The sequence below is a fragment of the Pagrus major genome, chromosome 4, assembly GCF_040436345.1.
Source record: "Pagrus major chromosome 4, Pma_NU_1.0".
In the NCBI taxonomy this organism is placed as follows: Eukaryota; Metazoa; Chordata; class Actinopteri; order Spariformes; family Sparidae; genus Pagrus; species Pagrus major.
The window spans coordinates 33,275,012-33,298,145 of NC_133218.1; the positions used below are offsets into that span (position 1 = coordinate 33,275,012).

At 41.2% G+C, this 23,134-nt stretch overlaps 1 protein-coding gene across 1 annotated transcript; it reads right to left on the reverse strand.

The window, feature by feature from the left end:
- Nucleotides 1-1,246: 1,246 nt before the first annotated feature.
- Nucleotides 1,247-22,402, reverse strand: slc12a4 (solute carrier family 12 member 4). Its single transcript, XM_073463924.1, has 24 exons — nucleotides 22,011-22,402; nucleotides 11,667-11,764; nucleotides 11,443-11,574; nucleotides 10,945-11,091; nucleotides 10,507-10,561; nucleotides 9,445-9,575; nucleotides 9,067-9,308; nucleotides 8,505-8,719; nucleotides 8,194-8,358; nucleotides 7,847-7,945; nucleotides 7,661-7,718; nucleotides 7,404-7,578; nucleotides 6,982-7,100; nucleotides 6,727-6,825; nucleotides 6,400-6,519; nucleotides 6,126-6,230; nucleotides 4,750-4,918; nucleotides 4,041-4,236; nucleotides 3,609-3,778; nucleotides 3,143-3,274; nucleotides 2,785-2,892; nucleotides 2,451-2,638; nucleotides 2,139-2,272; nucleotides 1,247-2,023 (listed from the first exon to the last, which is right to left on the reverse strand). Exons 1-24 carry the CDS (start codon nucleotides 22,144-22,146, stop codon nucleotides 1,932-1,934), a joined length of 3,285 nt encoding a protein of 1,094 aa, XP_073320025.1. The 5' UTR covers nucleotides 22,147-22,402; the 3' UTR covers nucleotides 1,247-1,931.
- Nucleotides 22,403-23,134: the final 732 nt, after the last annotated feature.

Genomic DNA, 23,134 nt, shown 5'->3' on the forward strand with positions numbered 1-23,134 from the left:
CACAGTTGGTTTGCACAGACTGTTTAATTTACATAAACATAAGGAGGTCTGGAATCTAATCATGTTCAGCTTTTTAGAAAAAGACCTAAAAGCAACAAAGCAGGGTCTGAAAGTCATAGCTGTAATCCTTAAGATTTAAGTTAAGTAGTAAAAGTGTGTTCTCCTTGAGCAGTTGCTTTGTCAGAAATACAAAGGGTGGAAAACTTTGATATAGAAAAGGATTTTCAGAATGTAAATACATTGAATGGCTATTGCAGAAGCAAAATGAAAACTATAAATACTAGAATCATAGTATGAAAATCTTACAACCCGTTCACCCCTGGTATTAAAAATGCCAAAATCTATATCTGGGCATTTTATCTGGATAAGGAAAAATGCATGTTAATGCAAAGTGTAAATGCGCCGTGAACGGAATGTGATTGGATCGGGAGGTGTTCTGGCAGGCATTGTGTTCGGATCTTAGGTTGGTACAAACACAATCAGTACAATGTGCTGGCATCTGTATACATCATTACACTAATACAGATATTTGTTTTTTTAGCTAAATTAAATGTAGGTCGTTGATCAAATTAAAAAAATGAGCAAGCCCGTACGATGAAAGAAACACGGCTTTAGTTACTGATTAAATGTCTACTCTGCACCATGAATGTGTCAAAAGTTGCGTTAATTAACAGAACTGTGTTAAAAAATGAAAGCGATGCAGGTGGAAAATGAATGCAGCTGATCTGCTGTTAACAAAGCATATATTTTATCTAGTCATAAAATAGCCCACATGGCGGTTTCTGCAACAAACCAGGACAAGTTGACTCAGTATTTTTACACAAAGAATGGAATAACTTAATGTAATATATATGCCAAATTCACAAGAGGGGATAAATAAGAAGAATTTGTTGTACACATAGTTTCACAAAGTTTATAAAGTTTCTCCTGACTCAACAAGCCATGATTTGTCAAGGGAGTCTGGGGCTGATTCGCAGACGCCCCTAATTCCTCACGGAGGACAGAGATCCGATCCCAATGTGGATAACAAGAACGCAATAAAAATACCAGGTTTTATATGCAAAGGCAAGATCAGATCGTTTTTTCTTCCAGAAAACGTATCCAGATACGGATCACTTTTTAATACCAGGTGTAAATGGGGTGTCAAAGATAAAGATTAAGGATTCTTCCTGTAAATTAAACCCCTTTTTATGTGCAGATAAGCTTCTCGGGTTTGCAGCAAAAAAACAAATGCAACAGTTCAAAAGTCATTCACATACAGTTTTTTTTCTTCTCTCAACAACAACAACACAAAATCTGTCCATAAATTATAACTCTCTCTAAAAACTTGCTCTATGATATCTGGCAATCCACGTGTACAATTTTGGATTCGGTGCCACCTACTGTGTACAGCACAACCAACGTCAAACACTGTGTCGATTATCCACAATAACATTTTCTTTACCTCAGTGGGGAAACGTTGTAAAAAATAAATAAATAAATAGAGATGTGCTTCCAAAATAAAGAGCTGCAAAGAGAATACAAATCTGGCATTCTATTAAAACAGTCCATGTACTCAGGATAGTCTGCCAAATTGTCAGAAATGAAGAGGTATTTGCGACCTATAAATAAGAAAATTTGTGTGTAAAGTTTGTGTTTGACAGCCTCACACAGAAGCACTGATTTCTGAAGGAGAAAAAGTAACAGCTTACATTTGTTAAGAACGGCAGAGCTGTGAACATACAGGTGGATATGTACACTAATATGTCCCGATATTCTACAAGAATAGAATAAACCACTTTTGTACTCAAAAGTCCATACTTCACAATAAAAAGTGTCTAATTCATACATCTACCCAGAACTGTCTGGCTGCAGAGCCGGAGTTGCCGTGTGTTCAGAGGTGGAATGTTTTGCGTTGAGTCAGATGCTCCTGTGTGGCAGCTAATAACAGGTCATGAGTAGATGGTGATAACCTCCCGACCTCCTCCCCGGACCAGCAGCACTCTTTCCAAGCCCTCAGTCAACACCTCCAGAAACTCCATGTCTGAAGTACAAGTTAAAGAAGTAAAACCAACTCAATTTTGTGCATGTAATGTAGCTCAAAATCTTTAAAAGTTATGTAACACCCCTTTTGTTTTGATTATATTGGCAAAGGATACAGTTCTCATCACCGTCCGTGTTTCGAGGCGGCCCCGGCATGTTGAGCAGCACTAATCGAGCGTCATGCGATCGGTTGACTATAACCTCGTTCAGCTTCACAGCCGTGTGCATTCGCCTCACATTGGACTGATCCCTGGAGTGCAGCAAGGGGGGAGAGACGCAATGTGAAATTGATTTGTGCTAATAAGAAACTTTATTGGACTTTCTCAAAGCAAGCTCTCACTGTGTCGAACACACACAAACAGAATGGGAAAATAAGGTGAAAGGTTTTACTGGTGTAATGAGAAGTGAAAAGAAGAAACCGAACTCACGGTTTGAGGCTCATGAGCTCTCTGAAGTTCTCGGGTGCATTGTTCCTGTTCCTCCTCTCAGCCTCACACCTCTCTCTTGTCCACGTCATCTGAACCTTCTCTGGAGGAGCCTCCACCACCTCCTCCTCCTCATCTGAGTATAGACTTCCCATACGCACCAAAGAGTGTCTGTCCTTCACCAGCTGGGCCTGCGAGTGCCAGGGGATTATTATCAGGCTCTATTTGTGTACACGCAGGTATGTTACAAACCCTGTTACAAATAGCAATTAACTAGTCGTGAAGATTTGACACATAAAAAACAGGAAAACACAGCAATAATCAGAAATAAACATACCTCTCTTTGTCTTTCTGCACTGGACAGCCTCATTTGCCTCAACATCTGGGACCTCTGCTCCATCATTAACGTTCGCTCGTAGGTGTACGCTGAGATGTCACTGTCATGCTACAAAGTACAGACATCATTTTAGCGGTGAATCCAAAAGAGACATGCTTAAATCAGCTTTGCAATCAGCTTCTTTCACTGTAACTTTACATTTGAAACAAACATCTTTATGGCATCTTGAGTAAAACAATAAACATTTGGTGTACCACAATGGGCATCTGGTTTCAGTTTCAGTTACTTTCATGCCGAGCTGTTTCTAGCCATAAAAAGCCTTATTTTTTATTACTTGTTTTTAAAGAGCGATTCTTACCATCTCCACCACCTCCACCTCAGCCTCTATTCTCAGCTGGTAAAGGAACGTGGCCAGATCTTTCTTCATCTGGATGCTGTTGTCGTCCATCTGGGCCACAGTGAAGATTCGCATCTTGCATTTCCTCCAAACCTAAAATGCCAAAAAAAAAACAAAAGAACATGTAGTGCCACAAGCTAAAAGTTGAAAAGAGCAACACTCTTCAAAGGAGAAAGACCCAAACATAAAACTAATACTAACAAAGACTATTCAAAGAGAGCATACGAGTTTGGAATGACTGCAGTTCAAAGTCTGTTTTGTTTTTCTTGTCAACAAAGTTAATTTTGAACACACGTATTAGAATTTACTTCGTCTGCTGAACATTCTCAATGCGTCCATTTTACAGAGAGTAAAACCACATAATTTTTACAAATTTTAAAGTAGCTTGTTAGGAAAAAAAAACCCTCAAACATATGTGTCATCTCACTTTATGCTGTTTGAGTAGGAAAGGCAGCAGCATTAGCATCCCTCCATCATGGACGATCCACCACACGTCAATGTTGCCATCTGTGAAGCGTTCATGGTTGCTCGGGTAGAAGGACACATTTTTGGGCACCATCAGGGCCAGGTGGGCAGCTGTGGTGCAGCGGACTGTGTCTGAGTAGAGGTGAAAACATGGGGGCATGGATATTAACTGTGCTGTATAAATTAATACTTATACGGATTATTCACATGAGCTTTTTCGGGCCCACAGCTGCTAAAACTACACGTTCATTATAGCTGTTTGTTTAGTGCATGAGGATTCAAGTGTGAAAACTACATACTTTTGCCTGTAGATGGTATCAAATCAGAGCTGATTTTGGGCGGCAGCCTTTAATAGGCTCATCTTATACAAACAGTAATTCAGTGAGACTCTTACTGATAAAAGTCTTCCAGGCACGAGGGTCCTCGCTCTGTCTCCAGCCATACGGCCAGCCCATCACCACGGTGTTGTGCTTCATGCCCCCCAGACCACAGGACTGGATCAGATGGACAACGCCATCCCGCACTTTAGATGCCACCACGACCTGGCAGAAACCCTTTACCCGCTCGATCTCCATCATATTCTTAATGGCCTGGCGGACAAAATGTGGGCGAACAGAACTTAAGAGCACATAAACCAAATGGAAACAATCATAAACCAGAGATAATTAATGCTTAAAGGGAAATTATCTAAAAAGCTTAAATGTCTGATAATTGTACATGCCTTACATTTATTTCTACAGTTATTGTCACATAAACATGAGCAAACGTTGCTTCATTTATTGAGTTCTTTACCAAACACATCACATTATGAAAAATGTCCCTGCATCAGTCCCTTATTTTATATGAAATGGCTCATTGGCGCCAGATTGTAGAGACAACAACAATCTGTTTCCAGCCATGCCCTTTGATTAAAGTGGCAAATGATTAAAAAAAAAAGTTAACAGTTGCTGAAGATTGCTAAAAAAATTCAACTTGATGCATGTGTACGCTTCATTGTGCTTTTCAATTTACAAAAGGTGTTCATTTGTAACAATTAGCTGCAACACAGTACGATAGAGAATTCTATAAAGCACGCTCAGCACACATCCCTTTGCAGTATTCACCTGTTCGGCTGCCTGCATCTCCCCATAGCTGTCCAGGAAGTTGCCCTGGATGACAGAGCCCACGATGGTCAGACCCTTTCCTGCCTTCAGCTGTGAGGCAAAGGTGAGCAGGCGAGGATATTTGACATGGAGGTCCTCGTCCAGCTTCAACAACACCAGCAGCTGAGGTCTGTAGAGCACACAGTCAAAGACAGTCAATAGTCGAGGTGTGTCTTTGAAAGTATTATTTTCATTAGATGCAGTTGTGTAGAAAATATCTATGAAAAAGGATTAACTTAACAGTCGGTGTCATTGGATGAAGGATGATAGATTTTATTAACTTGATTCTGATAAAATTGGTACCAAAAGTTCATTCAGTACCAAAGTCCAGATGAGCAGGATCAATGGTTGTAATGTGAAAGTTGCTTAGACATTAAGGTTACATACAACTGTTGCTTCTATATACATTTAAATCACAGAGAAACGTCTTAACTGATGAGATAAAGTCAAAGACCTGCTGCTGAGACATTGTATACATCGAAAATAGCTCTCCCTTGTCTTCTCCACGAAATTTATTCCAGTTTTGACCTAGATGTGAAGACATATTTTGACCTCCAGACAACAAGTGCTTACTGGCCTGCCTTGTTTCCATTTTACTGATCTATTGCCTCCATTCATTCATCATTCCACTATCTAACCTATCAACATAAGCTATTTTGTCACTGTCGTTGTATGTTGAGTAAATGCCAAAAGAGGAAGTGCACCAGAGTTATTAACACTGTTCTAGCGAAAGATGACACACCTACTGACTGGAACAACATGATAGCAAGTATGTTTCAGAAACAAAACCCTCTTAGTCATACCACAACTTCCCATAACTGTGCATACATACACGCAGATTTACGCATTAATAACCACCTAAGACTCTCATATTGCATATCTTGTGTGGCATTGTCATTGAAGTGGAGGATCATTTTTGCAGGAGATAGAGAATTTATTTAATTTGATCATCTGGAAGACGTATCGTATCTCGGTTGCCTATACAAGCCTGTGGATGATTTGTTTAATGCTGCTGGACTGTGGATTTCTTTGTGAAAAATGTGTCTTTATGTATGTTCTTGAGTGCCTCCAGAGCAAAAGTAGCTAACGTTAGCTTAGAAATGCTTAATCTGCTAACATAAATTGACGAGCAGCTTCGAGCACAACACAGAAGTTCCACAGAGCCCCTTTAAAATGATTAAATATTCACTTAAAAATATCACTTCATATCAGATATCACAATGATAGCAATGTGAAATATTTGTTAATGATCAGAGGGTGACAGTGAGGGATGATTGATGCTGCTTCATTTTAAGAACATGCATGTTTCAGAGCATTTCCTCTGGGTGTAGCTTTACCTCCAGTTCTTGGTGTGCGGGGGTCCAACCTCCAGCCGTAACAGGGCGTATCGAGCGCCGCTAAGGGACAGTCCTCTTATTCCGTCTCCCCACTCCTTCTCAGCTCTGTTGTGTGATCGGAAGAGACGAGACACAAACATAAGGAACGGCAGACAATTTAGGTAACTGGCTCTCCCCCAGTGTCCTTTTACAGATACGCAGAGGTCAGACAGAAACAGAGACAAAACCATCATCACCCCATGCCATGCAAATGCTAATCAGACTCCAGACATACCCTTGGTACTCAATGTACTTGTAGATCATCCCAGCGATGCCCATGGCCACAATAGCATAGTACCAGGAGGAGATGAACATTAGAGCCAGACACATACTCATGCCAAGGAAGGACAGAGCCCTGTGGGTGCAACACATTAAAGGCTGAAGTTATGTTTTTGCATACCAAGTTGACGACAACTGGAGCATAAATATTACAGTCTGGGTCTTGTAACAGAAAAGCCAATGGTTTGAATGCCTGAGACAAGCCTGGACAATTGGACAGGGACGAATGAAGTGTGCTCCCACTCCTTGTAAAAAAGTATGGTGGAGATACACCTGTACTCACCAGTGGTAATATTTAAACCTTGGCCTCCAGTTGGGTGTGCGTAAAAGAGTCTGAACTGCACAGGCTAAGTTTACAAAGAGGTAGCACATCAAGAAGAACCTGTTAAATGAAGACAAAGATCATTTTCAATACATTTGACTTGGATAGTGTCATAACATCAGGGATGTAGTTGGCCTTAACCAAACAGGGAAATTAAGACATTCATATGTGCTGTATATACTTGACATCTATCATATTCTTGGCCTGTGTGCTTACATAGAAAGGATAGGAGCCACCATATCCAGTGAGGCAATAAGGATGCCCAGCTCAGCTATGAGACCAGTCAGTAGTAGTGCCCATGTAGGCTCTCCATTGGTCTTTCCATGACCAAACACCTGAAACAAAACATGCAAAAAAAAGTGCACATGCGGTTCAATGCAAATCACTTCCTCTTTGGTACTGTATCATAGTCAAATATGCTTGCACGTCAGATATCACCAATGCAAACATTTCCAAAGAAATGCATTGAATGTTGTCATATGTTATTGGCCTAGCCAGAAGCAGACTATGAGGTAACTTAAGTCTCTGACTGTATGACGTCAAGTCTGGAGGAGCCGTCTCTGTGTTATTGTGAAATGGTGTTGCTATTCAGAGAACCTGAGGTGGTTGCACAATGTATTATCAGCAGCATGTCCCACCCTGAGGAAAGGAATAATGTTGTCCTTGGCAATAGCCTGCAGAAGTCTGGGAGCCCCGGTTAGGGACTGCAGGCCCGCCCCAACTGTAGAGAAGAAGGAGCCGATAACAATGACCCACGGAGACGGCCAGGAGAGCGTCCCCACCACCAAGTTTTTTCTAACAGCGTCCCCAAACCTGCAAGCAAATTAAGTTATCTTATTTCCATTCTTAGATTTTACTTTGCAGTGAGATGATATTAGCACACGAATGAACTTACTTGTCTCTAAGGACTACTCCCTCAATGCAAGCGCCAAACAGGACAACAGAACTAAAATCTGAATACAAGAGGTCAAGGAGCTCACGGTGACACAAAGCTGTAAAGTTTATCACGTCTGCCTTCCTATCTTGTTCCAAGGAGCATGATTGTTAGTTTTATTGTGTGTAGTCACCAAATTAAGGATACAAACAAGTGAAGTGGTAGTGATAGCTAAGATAGTTCCCACAGGTATGGACTTTTGAGCATCACGGAGATCACCAGATCTGTTGGAGCCTGCCATGATACCTAGAAGGAAAAATAGATAGTAGATTAAAAACAAAGGACATGTAAAAACTGTTTAACCCTGCCCCCTAGTGGCTGGATTAGAGAGAGGTTTAAAGCTTTTCTGTTGTGGTGCTAGTCTAAGCAGTTTTGGATATAATTTGCTAAATGTTTGAAGAATTAATGTAAAAAAAACAACAACATTTTTACAGTTTACAGTCTTTAGTTTTTTGCCACAGCAGCACATCTTTAGGCTTATGATACTGTCATACCTGTGGCCGACGGGAAGAAGATCCCCACCAGGAGTGTGAATGATGTGGCGATGTCTGCGGACACGTACATGCCAAAGTTCTCCATGGCACTGTGGGCATCCACTGACTGTAGCCCCGGTTTCTCTAAGATCTCCCCTTTCTGCTGGTAGGCGCCCCACATGTTATCTAACAACAATCAACAGACATTTTAATCACTGGCAACAAAATAATGTGATTATTGATTTGTAAAATTCTTGAAAATGAAGGCATCATATCCAAAACACAAACTGAACTTGAATGGGTACATTTAAGGGTATCCATAAAAAATTCACCTCTAATAATCCCACTGCTCAGTCCAGGGATGCCCTGTATTTCTGTCACATTGTTCTGCATGAAGTAGTCATCACACTGAGTGCTGCTCATGTTCCCTGGCAGACAGAACCTGTCCCACAGCTGGCTGGGCCCTGTGATGTTTCCTGTTACCACAGTCTTAGAGCACACGTCAAAGCGATCTCTCACCAAAGTCCTGTTTCCCAGCATGCAGATCCTTCAGCAAGAACAGGGACAGAAATAAAATGAGTACACTGATAGTTGTATTTCCACTACAGCAACTATCCTCATCGCTGTCCTTAACAGTTAATTCAGTTTAATTTCCATACGTTGGATGAACTGGCTTCAGGAGAAAATGTCTATTTGACTGAAAAATCACACTGCAAGTAACTGGTGCCAGATGGGAAACAGATTCATAACAAACAAAAAAACTAAATAATATTGGAGAAACATGTGGAATCATCATTCCTCTCACCCCATAATTCTATATTAAGGCCCCCATAATGCCCACTACTTCCTTTTAAGGCACATGTTTATTGTGGGAACCTTTCTCTGCAGACTTACGGGAATTCTGGCGGATGAGTCATGGATTTGAGTGCCCCGGCATAGATGGAGACAATTGAGATAATGACGCAGGCGAGGAAAAGAGAGGCCAGCTTGTTGACATATTTCACTCCTACAAAAACCACCACAGCCATCAGGCTGAGGCAGATAGTGCCGTAAACTCGCATATTGTTCAGCATGGCACTGTCGCTCCCATGGGGGTCCGTGGCGTGAAATATGGCCGCCTGGGGGACCAGATATTTCTGAGAAGAAAAAAAAACATTATTTATATATATATACATAAATAGAATGCATGTAATGGGATACAGAAGAATGTTTAGGGATCATATCTTTGCATACAAATGTGAGGTTAACATAATAATATTTTTGCAAACTGACCAAGAAGATTTCGATGGCCCCCAGTATGTACATGGCAGAAGCAAAGGTGGTGCCCAAGTAGAAGCACAGCCCCACAGCTCCACCAAACTCAGGGCCAAGGGAGCGTGAGATCATGAAGTATGCCCCTCCAGCTGCAATAGTAGAACAAACTGTTAGACACACTAAAAGCTGCTGGAAAGCACATCATATTTACTACGTGCTGTGAACACAATAGTACATTTCTGCTGCCCCCAAGTGGAAGAACAGAAAATTTAACTTCTTAATCTATTCAGAACTGCTTTCTCCTTTTTTTTAAACTACTTTACACAATAGAACAACAACCTAAAGTATTTAAGCATCATAACGTAACTTTTGTACCTTAAAATAACAGCTCAAAATCATTTTAATGGGTACAATATATTGTAATAGGGGTGGCTGGTGTCTCTGACTCAGCCACTCCGCCCCCCTATCACTAGTTTCTGCACTATGTAACTTCAGTGAGAGGGTAGGATCACAGCGTTACATTCAACACATAACACTGTTATGACATAGTGAGTTTTGTTTGTAGGTCGCAACTACATTACGTCTGACAAATTGTTACAGACCTGGGATTTGTGTTTACGACAGTGGTGTTGCACTCAGAAACTGTGGGGGGCGCCGAATCACACAAAATGCCAGTTTTTACATAATGTTTCTTTAAGATACTGCATGTGTACACATACCAGGAATTTGACTTTTTACATTGCTCTCAGTGTTTCTTACACATAAATAGACATACAGGGCTTACTTGAATGTATGTCTGCTGCTAGTATGACGTTATGTATGCCTCATTTTATTGTATTGCTGACTAGGAATTAATATTATTTTAACTATTATTTAGTTATCTTTTTTCATTTAGAATTTGTGATTTTTACATTTTTGGGGAGTCTTCATATTTCTGTTGACTTCTTGTATTGTTTGTGTTGGTATTGTACTGTTTCTTTTGGAAATGTCAATAAACAGGTCATCATAAAAAAAAAGAAGGTACAAGTGTATACAGTACCAACACTTTGAATACACTTGTCAGAAGATTAAAATTATTACCTGGAACAACACCATTAGTAGCAATGGCACTCATTGATATGGCTGTGAGCATCGTCTGCAGAGGAAAAGGGGAAAACATGATTAATACAATAAAGGACCAACATGCAGACATCATGGCAAATTGTGGGTGTTAAAATCGAGCACAGCTTCCACCTAATACAGCATACTCCGAAACATTTAGCATATGTAGGCTGAAATTTAATAAAACCCCAGTATTTGATATGTAAGAATTTGGTAATGGGCGCATACTGAGTAGAAAACACAAGTCGAAGTGACATTTCTTTGGCGAAATAATTGCTGATGTTCATGCAACCATGTGGATTCGATTGACTGGTTTGGCAATAAAAGCTGGCCCACATTGTTGGTGGAATCAACCCAGTGTAACAGTGGGTGTATGTACTGTACAGTATGTGTGTGTGCGTGTGTGCGTGTACTGACACACGAGCAGCACATGAGGACAATCAGGAGGGACTGCATGATGCCAGCCATCCCAACAATCCACGTCAGTCGGAGGAAAAGAATGACACCGAAGATGTTCTGGAGACACGGCAGGTAGACTCCCATCAGAGTGCCCATGTTGGGAGACTGACAGAGAGAAAGAGGGAGAGAAGGAGGGGGAGGCGAGGAGAGAGAGGGGAGAATATTGACCATGACATTTCAGGAAACAAGTGTATTGATCATTAGCATTGATTGATGTACTTTTTAAAGGTCATTCAATCATGTTATCAGCTCTTTCCATGTATACCAGGTCTTGCACAGCCACAGACTGACTGCAGAGCGTGCAAAGGCATAAGCAATCAATCAGCAAGTCTTAATACTAACCTAGAATTTGGATAGCAAGGCAGGGAGAGAGCCAAGAGTGGAGGATAAAGTTTCTAAACCTCAAATGACTTGATTGCACACATGATAAAAACAGTGAGACATAACGTTCCTGACCTTGGGGGTCTTCCTACGTGAGGCCTGAGCGCTCTCCTCTTCCTCATGCTCCTTGGCGCCCTGGGTGATGTTGGTGTAGCTGACCAAGCGGCTGAGCAGGGAGGAAACCTTTGGCCGGATGTCCAGCTCTTCCTGGAGGGGAGGAAGGGGGAAGAGGTTAAACAACCTAATTTGGTTTAAGAGTTATGCTCTGGTAGAAATATTGGGAAGTAAAAACAACAGACCTCAAACAAAGCCAGATTCCTGTCATAGAAGTCATTCTTCTTGCCCGCAGCATCGGCACTGCTGAGAAATGGACTGTCTTCTTTATGATTCCCATGTCCTATTAGAAACAATAAAAAACAAAGACAATTTGAGCTACAGGCCCAAACAGATACATATTTTCCTGCCAAAAAAAACAAAACAGGCAAACATCATTTTGAAGGAAATGTCGGCGGCTTCCAGGTAACACAAATATTGTAACTGCAACATCAGGTTCATGTTTTTCGCTGATATGACAGAGGCATGATTTCTATGAAGTTTTGTGCAACCTGCAATGAAATCAGCATCGCCCTCTCTTAAGAAGATGCTTATTCACTGGAACAGACATACAGTATAAAGTATCCAGCAGTGTTTGGGTTGATTCAGAGCCTTCTTTCATGTAACAAGAAACACAAATCTAGGTGAAAGCAGAATTAAAAGAATTAAGAATTAAAGATGTGTTTTTGTTTACATTAGTTATATTATTATGAACAACTGTGGGTGTACAGTTATGTGACTGAAAGAGTCACAAGTGCAGGCGCACGTCACTGTGATTCTGTCGCATGTGGTAAAAGAGTGTCATGGATGGCATTAAAGGTGCAGTATGTAGTTTTAGCCACCTTTCAAGCTTCATACAGTGTCCTGGAGACCTTATTTCCCTCTGAGGACAGCTTGTTTATTAAGTTGTGAAAAGATATTTGTCAAATAAATATTTCAGATTTTGTATTAATGCCTTATTAACATTATAAATATATATTATAAGTAAAGGTATGACCTTTAAGTTATGTAAGGTGTCAGTGGAGATTAACAGACATATACAGCAATTTGCATTCAAAACAGAGTAAGATGACCTATTTGAAACAAACTATTCATAACAATTTCTAGCTTTGGAATAAGAACAAAACATGCCATGTGGTTAAATTAAAAAATCTCATATAGATTGAAACGTGGCAATACTGAGATAAAATCTCCATGAGGAAACAATAAAACAGCCCAGCACCATTGCCTGTACAGTAATTAACGAAAACATTAACGAAAAGTATACCAGTAAATACAATTCTCTACTCCGGTCACAGCCTTTCCATGGAAATCCTTTTCAATATTCAGTCAGACAGCTTTTAAATGTCACTTTTAATTACAACTCAAGCATCTTCATAATCCCAATGTAGCAGTAAACTTTTGAAACCCAGTTCATGCATGGAAGCAGCAGCGAAAAGGCCAAAAGCAGCACAGACTGGCACAGCAAAGTCCAGGTGATAAACAAGCATATAATTCGATTTTACTCTCATTAACTTCTGCTTTTGAAGAAAAGAATCGAGCAGAGATGAACTCAGTGCCCGGGGGCAATTATTGCACGCAAAGTAGCACTGCAAACCTTATCACACACATTCACACTCAAAGACATGCACATACCTCATTACCTGGAAGTTACCTAACCTTGGGTTATTAGAGCATGTAAACTTTGACAACAGCATCTCTGAAGCCAAATTAATCCTGCGACAAAAAGTCTGCCAACTCACCAAGTGGGCATGAAATAGAAAAATATTCTCAACTACATAAAAATAGACCAGCTTTGTTTGCAAGTGAGTTGGTTGAGCTTCAACAGTGGTCTTCACTCACCTGTGCTCTGTGTCCCACTGCTGCTAGTATCACTGTGGGTAAGCATAGTTATGCGCTGTGTGCAGACTGCAACACACGACTCTGTGCTCTAGCTTGGGGAATTGTCGATTTCTATCCGGGACACCCGGTCACCCAGGGTGAATACTCATTCAGGGGCCTGATCTAACACATGGTGCACAGTGAGGGGGGTGGGAGGTGGGGAGTGGAGGACACAGTGGTAACTCACTGACTCACACACAAACACACACACACACACACGTTTGCTCATGGGGATAAAAGAGCCTTGGGTTGAGGGTTTCTCAATTTACTTTCAGTCTGGATAAATCTGGATGTATTATCAATTATAAATTGTCTTCCAAGCCATCATTCCAAGAATACAACAATAAGCAAAACCATCACAACAACTTGTAAAATGTCAAAAGGATGCAAAAATCAGAGGAAATAAAAGCATCAAGGTCAAATTCCTTTTGGCGTGTCATTCCAAACCCTTCACGGCTGGATTGCAGCGATGCCTGGGAAGAGATAAGAGTAAAAACAATGCCAACACTGTCCTCTAGTGTCATCTCACTGTCATTGGCATGAAATAAAAAAAATCTGTGTTTAAAGCTGCAATGAAGGGAGAATACTGCAGATGAGATAGAGGCACAACTCAACTTAAAGAGACATCCAGCATTTTGGGAGCCATGCAGATGGATGTTGCTCCATAATTAGCCATGAAATAAAGTATAGTCAGATGTTTCCTGTTACTCAGCCTGTGCTGCTCCAAATACTCTGTTCCACATGACTATCCTAATGCTAAAACCTAAAATAGCTCAGCCACAGACCAGCACAATAAAAGTCACTCGAACAATTGAGTTGAGGAGACTGTGGGGGTCTCCTGTTAATAACCTGACATTAAATGTCTAATTAAAAAGATTAAAGATTAACCAGCTTGTTATGAAGGCACCCGGGAGTCATGCAGCGCACACAGAACAGCACAGAGGCTTTACAGCAACGTGTACCAACACGTCACCTGTGCCCCCACCTGAACAGCTCACAACCTCTGCCAGAAGATCAAAGATTGTCTGTGTTGGAGGACTGGGAGGGTGCATCCAGGTAGAGAAGTTGAACATGACTTACTTTCTACTGACTAACTATCCCAAGACAAGTATTTAAAATATTGTATCTTCTAACTCTTGCGAGGACTTTTTGTGTTGAGCTTTCTCAGCAAAGAGTATAAAATGTTAGTGTTGTGGCGCACTGGATGTTGTGCTTACAAGACAATTATTTAAAAAGCACACACCCTGTTAACAAGCCTTTTAGGAAGATTATAAGCACAATTTGAGCTATTGTATTTATAATTGCCATAATGGTCAGGAGCCCTTATGTTCACGCCACCAAGACAATAGATAAGTGTCAACACCCTTTCAATTGAAGCTCCAGTCTGACAAGAAAAGTCCAAAGCAAGTGTTTTGACGGACTACTGATGTGTCAGGGCTGTCTGGGTATAATCTGCTGTGTATTAACACCTAGATTGATTCGTAGAGACGATGCTACGTGGTCAAGTCTTTTTCAAAGTGCAAAGAATGTCACAAAACAAGCAAGCTCTGAGCAAATCTACAAGACAAAATCAATAATATGTTTTAGTTATTGGTCCAACAAACAACTTTCAGAAAAAGGCAAACAGGTCATTGGTTTACTTCATCTAGGCTGCTCTGTGTACTTGGATGTAATATTTGGATTATTCAGTGTATACAGTGATATTTCAAATGCTCATTTCAAAACCACTAATGTTCAAGAGAGAAAGAAACTTCACAGTAATGTGTCTGCACTTCATAAAGCCGATTAGAAACGGAAAACAATATTGCTGCCCATTAGCTTCTTAGGGTTTGAAAAAGCCTCTTTGCTAAACTTCCTCTTTAATAAACTGTTAGGACTTAACAGAGAGGCAGGGAAGTCACTCAGCTTAGCTCACTCTATTCTTTGCAGTTAGTTGGCAGGAATGTTCTACTTATTATGTATTTGGAGGTGGTGTGTGTGTGTGTGTGTGTGTGTGTGTGTGTGTGTGTGTGTGTGTGTGTGTGTGTGCGTACAGTAAATGAGAGTATAAGTGTATGTGCACGTCATTCGCTCCCTCTGCTTTTATACACTGCACGCCTTCTAAAAGTAGAGCTAGATGTGAGTCTGGGTTGGGCAAACATGATACAACTGTTGCATGGCAGCAGCTCAAATGGTTTAAGGGTGAACTTGTTCTGTATTGCCCACTGTATTCAGCTCATACTTTCCTCCTGAGCCTGTAAAATGATTCTCCCAACACTCAGCGCCACGTTGACTCCTTATAACTGTCTGCAGTTTATCTGCCTTGGATGGCAAAATAGTGAATGAGCAATCATTCCTTCAAGTGAAAAACGTTGACATGATTCATTTGGAGGCCTGCTTTGAAACCTAATATCTATTTGTCACAAGCAGGAGTCCAAATTTAGACAAAAGCAAAGCTCAGTTGGGTCTTTATGTGTTAGCATTAGTATACAGCGCAGAGCTAACCCAGCTAATATTTTGTTAGTCACAGTATGGTGCATCGCTGCGGAGGCATGATAACATTAGGCATGGAATTTGTCATAATAGCAAATAATATATAACTGGGGCGTGACGAGTGCACCTATACTCCCACTTGGTTCAAGCTGAGGGCAAGCCAATCAAATTATGAACCATATTTACATGTAAATGAATGCCAATATGTTCACGAAAACATATGTCTCAAACTCAAAGTGCAAGCTTAATAATGAACTGCCCGGGGAGACACACATTTCCAATACTGTTGGGGTCCTAATATACTTCCAGCACCGGCAGATTCAGGACGTTTGTGGTGCAGGGGTGAAATAAATAAAAAGGGCCACCCGTGCACAGAGAGTTGTGACATATCTATGGTGAGAGAGGGCAATTTACCACATTTTGTCCACTGGAGGGGCACCCTAGAGGCCACTTCATCATGTTTTATCCTCTTTTTTTCGAACATGGGGCCACCAAGGGGGGCGACTGTGCTCTACCAGTGCCTTCCACCAATGCCTTTGCTCTGATTGACAGCTCCCACTTCCCACAATGCATTGTAACATCAAATTAGCATATTTTCTCACTGACTAAAGCAACATTCATACCCTTTTGTAGTGCACATCTAAATCTGGACAATATCACTCAGAAATGTTGTTATTTACATGTATTGAGCGATTGGTACAGTTAAAAGTATACCTATGTAGTATATAGTGTCAAGTTGGTCATGAAAAATCAAAATGGTACAAGGTAAAAAACATGTTTTGCTTCTTAAAAACTGCTACAAGCTTTATATATAGTTGTTTGGTATCGTTGTACTTGCCTGTGGCTTGAAGCAATGTAATTCTGCTGAAGCAATAGGCCAATGTTAGCTGTAATAACTGTGTTTCATGCAGAGCTGCATCTGAACAGAGCAGAGGAATGCTAACCTGCTGAGTCGTACAGCAAAACATATTAGCTTTGATGTGTGCTAATGATGAGGAAAAGGATGGCTGTTCAGCCTGATTACCTCAGGGGGTGAAGGTGGGCGGGAAAAGGTGCATCGTACAGAACAGCAGACTTCCGAAAAAGACACAAATTAATTAAACGCATTTTGTCAATGGGTGTAGGACTAATGACTGAACAGAGTGTGTGGTTTGTACACGAGAACTGTCCGTCACTCTGTCTGTATCATCTTAGCAGATATTGCTTCACACACTTAATGAAGTTTATGCTGTACATCTGCTGCACACACATCTCAACCACATTAATGTTTAGCTTTGCTCCATGTACAGATGAGAGATCCTGTGGTGCAGATAAACAGTCACTGCCATGTTTATCTACACATAATCTACTGAATGTTCATATCATAAACAGCACACTACCATGAATGCAAACAACAAGATGGTAAATGTTTTTCCCTTAGCAACTTCACACTTGACCATCAATTAGGTTAAAGTGTCAGTCATACCCTGTTGTGTCCACAGCGGGTTGGAAAGTAATGAGTTTACCCCCTGTACATTGATGTATTGCAACGTGACTGACAGCCCTTCTCTCGACAATTCTGTTATGGGGAAAACTGAAATAGAAATCATTCATACGTGGCCACTAAACTATTCAGGTTTACATGGATGGTACTGTATGTGTTTTGTACTGATCTCTGTTTTATGTCAAACGTGAAGGTGTGAAGAAGACCTCGGTACACCCAGGACAAACTGAACGCATTGAATTGTTAAGAGATCCTCAGGGAGAGCTGGAGAGCACACTGGAAAAACAACATCTGGCTGCTCTGCTTGCCCTGTTGCCACTTTGATGCGAATGAGCAGATAGAACAAAGGTGGCAGATGATTGGATGGCAATGACAGTTACATCACAGGAAATAACATGTGACGACTAATCTAATTAAAGCACGATCCTCTGTATCATCTATGATGATCTTTAAAGATGAATAAACTTGAGGGGTATGTGCACTCGCGTTTGTCTGAATTGGTTCTGACTCTGTCATCAGCTCCACATTTCTGCTCTGCCACAGTGTGTTTTATCTCTCATGGGTCATCTGAGCAGCGTGCCAGACAGCATGAAAGCAATTGTCACCCTGTTCTCCTGAGTTAGAGAGGGGACACACTGCAGCATTCTCCAAATCATCCACTCAGTATATCATGTCTCAGGAAAGATAAGCAAAACACACATTTGCACTACATGTTTATATTATGAACCCAGATACAAAGTATGTTCTCTTCTTTCCAATAGCAACCAGAGTAGTGCCAGTCCAATTTAATTCAATCAAGACTAATCCGATATTAAATTTAATAGCCCTGTGTCACTCTAAATTTTAAACCACCCACAACTGTCTAACCATAATTTAAGCTAATCAGATCTAGGATATGCCACAGATTGTACTCAGTCATAGATAACAGCAAAAATAAATTAAATAGAATAAATACACCTGATGTTTTTTTCATCAAGATCCATGCATTATTCCCTGAGAAATTAATGAAAAAATAAATAAATCTTGCCACAATCTTGCACCTTAAAGAGAGTTAAAAAAATATTCCTGGTTCTGTCTCTTTATCTGGATCCACACCAAAAAACAATGACGTCTATTCTTGGCCAAGACCCATCCTCCATTCAAGTGTTGTGGAAATCTGTTCAGTAGTTTTTGTGTAATCCTGCTGACAAACTGACAAACCCACCAACAAACAAAACAGCAGCATAACAAACATAACCTCCTTGGAGAAGGAAATAAAAGAAAATAATAGAGCTTACACTTGTCAAAATATCTACCATGGATCATACTGTAATGTGTAAGTTGTTGTGTAACACAGTTGTGCCGTTTCCCGCAGCTCTTAGCATTTTAGCATCTTTCAGCTCATAGTTGTGGTTTTGGATGTATGAAATGAGAGTGCAACTGTTTTGGTTCAGTCTTACAGCGCTTATCAACACAGTTTCCAACTACACAAAGAAGTGGCTTTTACTGCTGAACATAGTGGCGATATCCTTCTCAAGAGTTAAGGTAAAGACCAAACGCTTAAACTTACAGAAACCAGAGTACAAATTAGTTGTAATGTTACTACTTGTCCTCCTTGCTAGATATGTCTAAAAGTGCGCGATCATGTCTACTTAACAAATTAAGATTGTGATAATATGTCATTGTGGCGTTTACAGTTCGATTCCCTGCCCCCAAGTTGGCAAAAAGTAATGCAAATTTAAGCGCACACAAAACAATACTGATAATAAATCATAATTATTATAACATAATAATATAACAGTTATCATAAATTCACATGTAATAACATATTGACAATGTAGTGGTCAAATTTTCAACTGTCACCCATTTAGAAATTTGCATAATAACTATATATGTATTCAGAACTATAACTGTGTTATCTATGAGGATGTGTGTGAAAATAAGAGGTCTTTGGGAAAATTCGAAGATAAAAGAAAAGTTAACTAGCTTTATCTAGTTAATGGGATATTATTTGTTGCATTGTTTCAGATATTCAGAGAGAAAATAGTGCCTCTTGCTGACTTTTCCTCCTTGATCTACCAGTGTATCAATATTTTTTAACTACAGCATAAGGGTTGTGATGTTACCATAAACAGATTGTACATACCAAATCATAATAATTGTATCAATAAAACTAATTATAATGCATTCACACAGACAGAAGGTGAACAAGAGAATAATATAAGGTTTCCACCTATTTCAAGAAATGTCCCTGTCTTTCAATTGTTAGGACTTCATCACAACTGGAGACAGTGTATTTATTAAGAAAAAAAAAACTTTACAGAAGGTAAGGTGCAATATGTCACCTGTTGAATACTCAAAACAAATAGGGGACAGCATATCGCTTGAGTAACTGCTAACTGTGGCTAACTGGGAACTCAGGAAGTGTTGGTGTTTACATCACTAGCACAGGAGCTTTGGACCAGGATGCGCTGGATTTAGCTGGTTAACATGCTTAGCTCTGACTTTGACAAACAAAAATGAGGGGGACAAAGTTTTATCCTGTTATAGGTGACATAAGAAAACTTAATGTCTAGGACTAGTTGTGTTCAAACAAACACATATGCTTTTTCACGTTTTAAAACAGAAGCAAGAAACTGAGAATAGCTCGTCTCTGCAACGCTTTCCTCCCTGAAATGTGAAGGCTATTTCAGGGTAGTTGCTCCTGGGGTACAGCACCGTTACAATGACCACAGTGTTGGTCCAGTCCTGTCCTGTGCTGTGCTGAACAGAGCTGAGTTCATAGGGGTGAAACAGACTCGGCACTGTGTCACTTCCTCAATGCTGCAGACGTCACACTGTAGCTGACACATGTTCCATACCCGAGCAAGCCCACCACTCCCATGATGAAATCATGCGGTACAGGCACTCTGGCACTGTTAAACCACAGTGAATACCGTCCCACCCAACTTTGTGCTGTTTAAATGTGTCATAACGCTGCATGTAAAACTAAAGTTGGAGAAATATTATATATAATATGTACACAAGGTATGTTGTACATGTTCCAAACTGCTTTCTGGACTCTAAAACTGACAAGTCGGCTAAAATAACTCTTATCCATACTTCAAAGATGCTACGCAGTTAACTCCACTGACTGGAGCAGCTGTTGTGGTTTAGTTCCTACATGTGTTTGAAACGTAATGGTAACATACTGTGTGCCCGTTGACCCTCTCATCATTCATCATAGTCTCACTTCCTCTTTCTTCTCCTCGTCCTCTCCCTCACCATGTTCACCTCAGCATGCAGCTATCCCCCCAAATTGGATGGTTGTTGTTGTTCCCCGGCTCGGGTTGAGTTAGTGCAAATTATGACAGCAGGAAGACGAGGGCGACGGCCACAAGCATATGTGAAACTCCCCCATAAAACATTGAGGGTTACATCAGGACATCTGCTTTTTTTCCTTTCCCTCTGTCGTTATAACCTCTTGTAGGGGCATGGCACAAAGTTAGCCGTCGTTCAAGCAACTACTTTTTTGCACTTTAAAAGTCCCATTACAGTATCTTAAGTGTACTAACTGGCCCTGGAGGGTGACTTCCATGCATTCCAGAAATATGCAAGCAAACAGCTATGTCAACATGCTGACATTCCTACTTGTGACGCTTCAAATATCTATCCTTGTGGTCTGTGGCTCACTGAAGCACAGCTCATCTCATCTGCATGGCACTGTGTTGATAGATATGCACTCACACATTAATGCACTAATACACAGAAATTCACACGCATCCCGTCTTTATACTGGAGGCTTATTAACACAGTGACAAGTTCAATGGGTCGTCATCCTTGCACTCTGATCTGATGTCATTTGGTTGTATACAAAGTACACAGTCAGCCTCGCATTCCCCGCTAGACAGTACAGTAATATAAATGGACTGCCAGTCAGTGTGTGGTTTTTGTGCCCTCTGGGCAAAGCGTAAAGCGTGGGTGCTTCATGTTGAAGGCCACACCCATGTGCGCCTTTTATTAAAAACTCTGTTCCCCCAGTTGGTTTACTCCCTCAGCCAACACAAATCAGAGCTTCTCTCACATAATCCCACAAGCGCCTCTCCTTGTCCTCCTTTTCTCTTCTGTTTTCTCTCCCATCCCCACCCCCCACCTCTTTACATGCTGATACAGTGGAGAAACAAGTGAGTGACAGTGAGAGACAAGCTGAGGCAGAGGAGCGAGGAGGGAGAAATCTGCTCCTGTGTTGTTGAGCAGCCAATCTCTGTGAAAGGAAATCCTCCCATGTCACAAAGAGAGCTCCATCTTTTGTGCAAGGAAGCACTTGGGGCCTTTTCTTGTCGCGGCTGTACCGGCCCCCCTCACAAAAATCCCACCCCCGTTGTGCCTTTCCCCACGGTTCTCACCCCTTTCATTGTTTTCCCTTTGTTACTCATCTGTCCCTGAATTTATTAAAAAAAAAGGCAAGAAATACTCCAGAATGATAAGAGAACTGTTTCCACAACTTTACTGAAAGTGAGCTGTCACACACAGACCTGCCTCCTATAGGAAAACTGCTTTCTGGCACGGGAGAATTGCCATGGTAACCATACAACCAGCTGTTCAGAAGGCTCTCAGGACAAAGCAACGCTTTACCACGCTGTGCTTGGTCCAACTCAACAAGTATCACTTTTAGGACACACCTTACAACTTCCAAGTTAGTCACGTTGTTTCCAAGCTGAGAGATAAAAAGCTTGATATAAGTTGTGAGTCTTACCATCAGAGCTGACAGTATCTTGATGATCAGGGTAGTCCTGTCCAGTGTCCCTGTAATCCACCCAGTTAATCCCCTCTAGACTGTCGTAGCTGGACTGAGCTTGATCCTTCACCGGTACCACTGTGAAGTGAGGCATGTTTTCATCACTCTCCTCTGCGTCTCCAGCTCAGACTTAACATAGCAGGTTAGCTGTTAGCCGGCCTCAGTTCAACTCCCACTAATGGCAACTACATTCCACTACACTGCGCTCACTTCCTCTGGAGGGTATTATCATACTCCCCGCCCATAGGCCAGCCCCTCACTGGGCTTTCTGTGTGAACAGAAAGGGTATGGAGGTCCCAGGGATGCGTTTAGGGAAGACGCTCACCCTCCCCAAGGGGTAAGAGTGACATGTGGGGCACAGCTCCAGCTGAAGAGTTAGCTTTGTCATCTCTGAGTCATGCAGAGTGAGAGGGTGAGAGGGAGAGGGGTGACCCCTTTCTGCTGTCTGTGTCATAATGACAGCAGACAGAGTGAACCTTGTCTATCCAAGGTTCAGACAGACAGTCCTCTGTGTATGCAGGCCTTTCCCAAAACACACACACACACACACACACACACACACACACACACACACACACACACACACACACACACACACACACACACACACACACACACACAGCGACGTGGCAGTTTGGAAAATAATCAAACTACATTGGTGACGGGGAAGCACAGAGTGGAGGAGGGAGGGGAAGAAGCAGCTTGTCAAAAAGAGAGGAAAAGTTAAATGGACCCAGCCCCCATTCCAACAGCTCAACGTGTCATTATAACCTTTGACCCCGCGGTCAATCAGAATCTGAATTGTAGCTTTGTCAGCAAATTTGGCTGAATCATTCATTAAATGATATTAAATTAATGTTTGGTATAATATAATCATAAACTGAGATGGTTAAGGAGCTGTAGAAGATCTAAAGCATGACTGAGCAGTAACATCCCTAACAGAAGCTGTAGTTTACCCTCCTTTTCCTCCCAAGAATAGTAGCTACTCTCGACCATAATAGCAGCACATCAAAGACTCTCTAGTAAGGCTGTTATTAGAGGTCCTGTTTAAAGCAGGTTTAGATCTTGCTACTGCTCTGTTT

What these genes read in the sequence shown, in the direction of transcription:
- slc12a4 (XM_073463924.1), bottom strand. Translation starts at nt 22,146, where the DNA reads ATGCCTCACTTCACAGTGGTACCGGTGAAGGATCAAGCTCAGTCCAGC. An exon ending in CACTACCACTTCACTTGTTT is followed by an intron (nt 7,719 to 7,846) that starts GTATCCTTAATT and finishes TCTTGTATTCAG; the next exon opens with ATTTTAGTTCTGTTGTCCTG. An exon ending in GAGCTCATGAGCCTCAAACC is followed by an intron (nt 2,273 to 2,450) that starts GTGAGTTCGGTT and finishes GCTGCACTCCAG; the next exon opens with GGATCAGTCCAATGTGAGGC.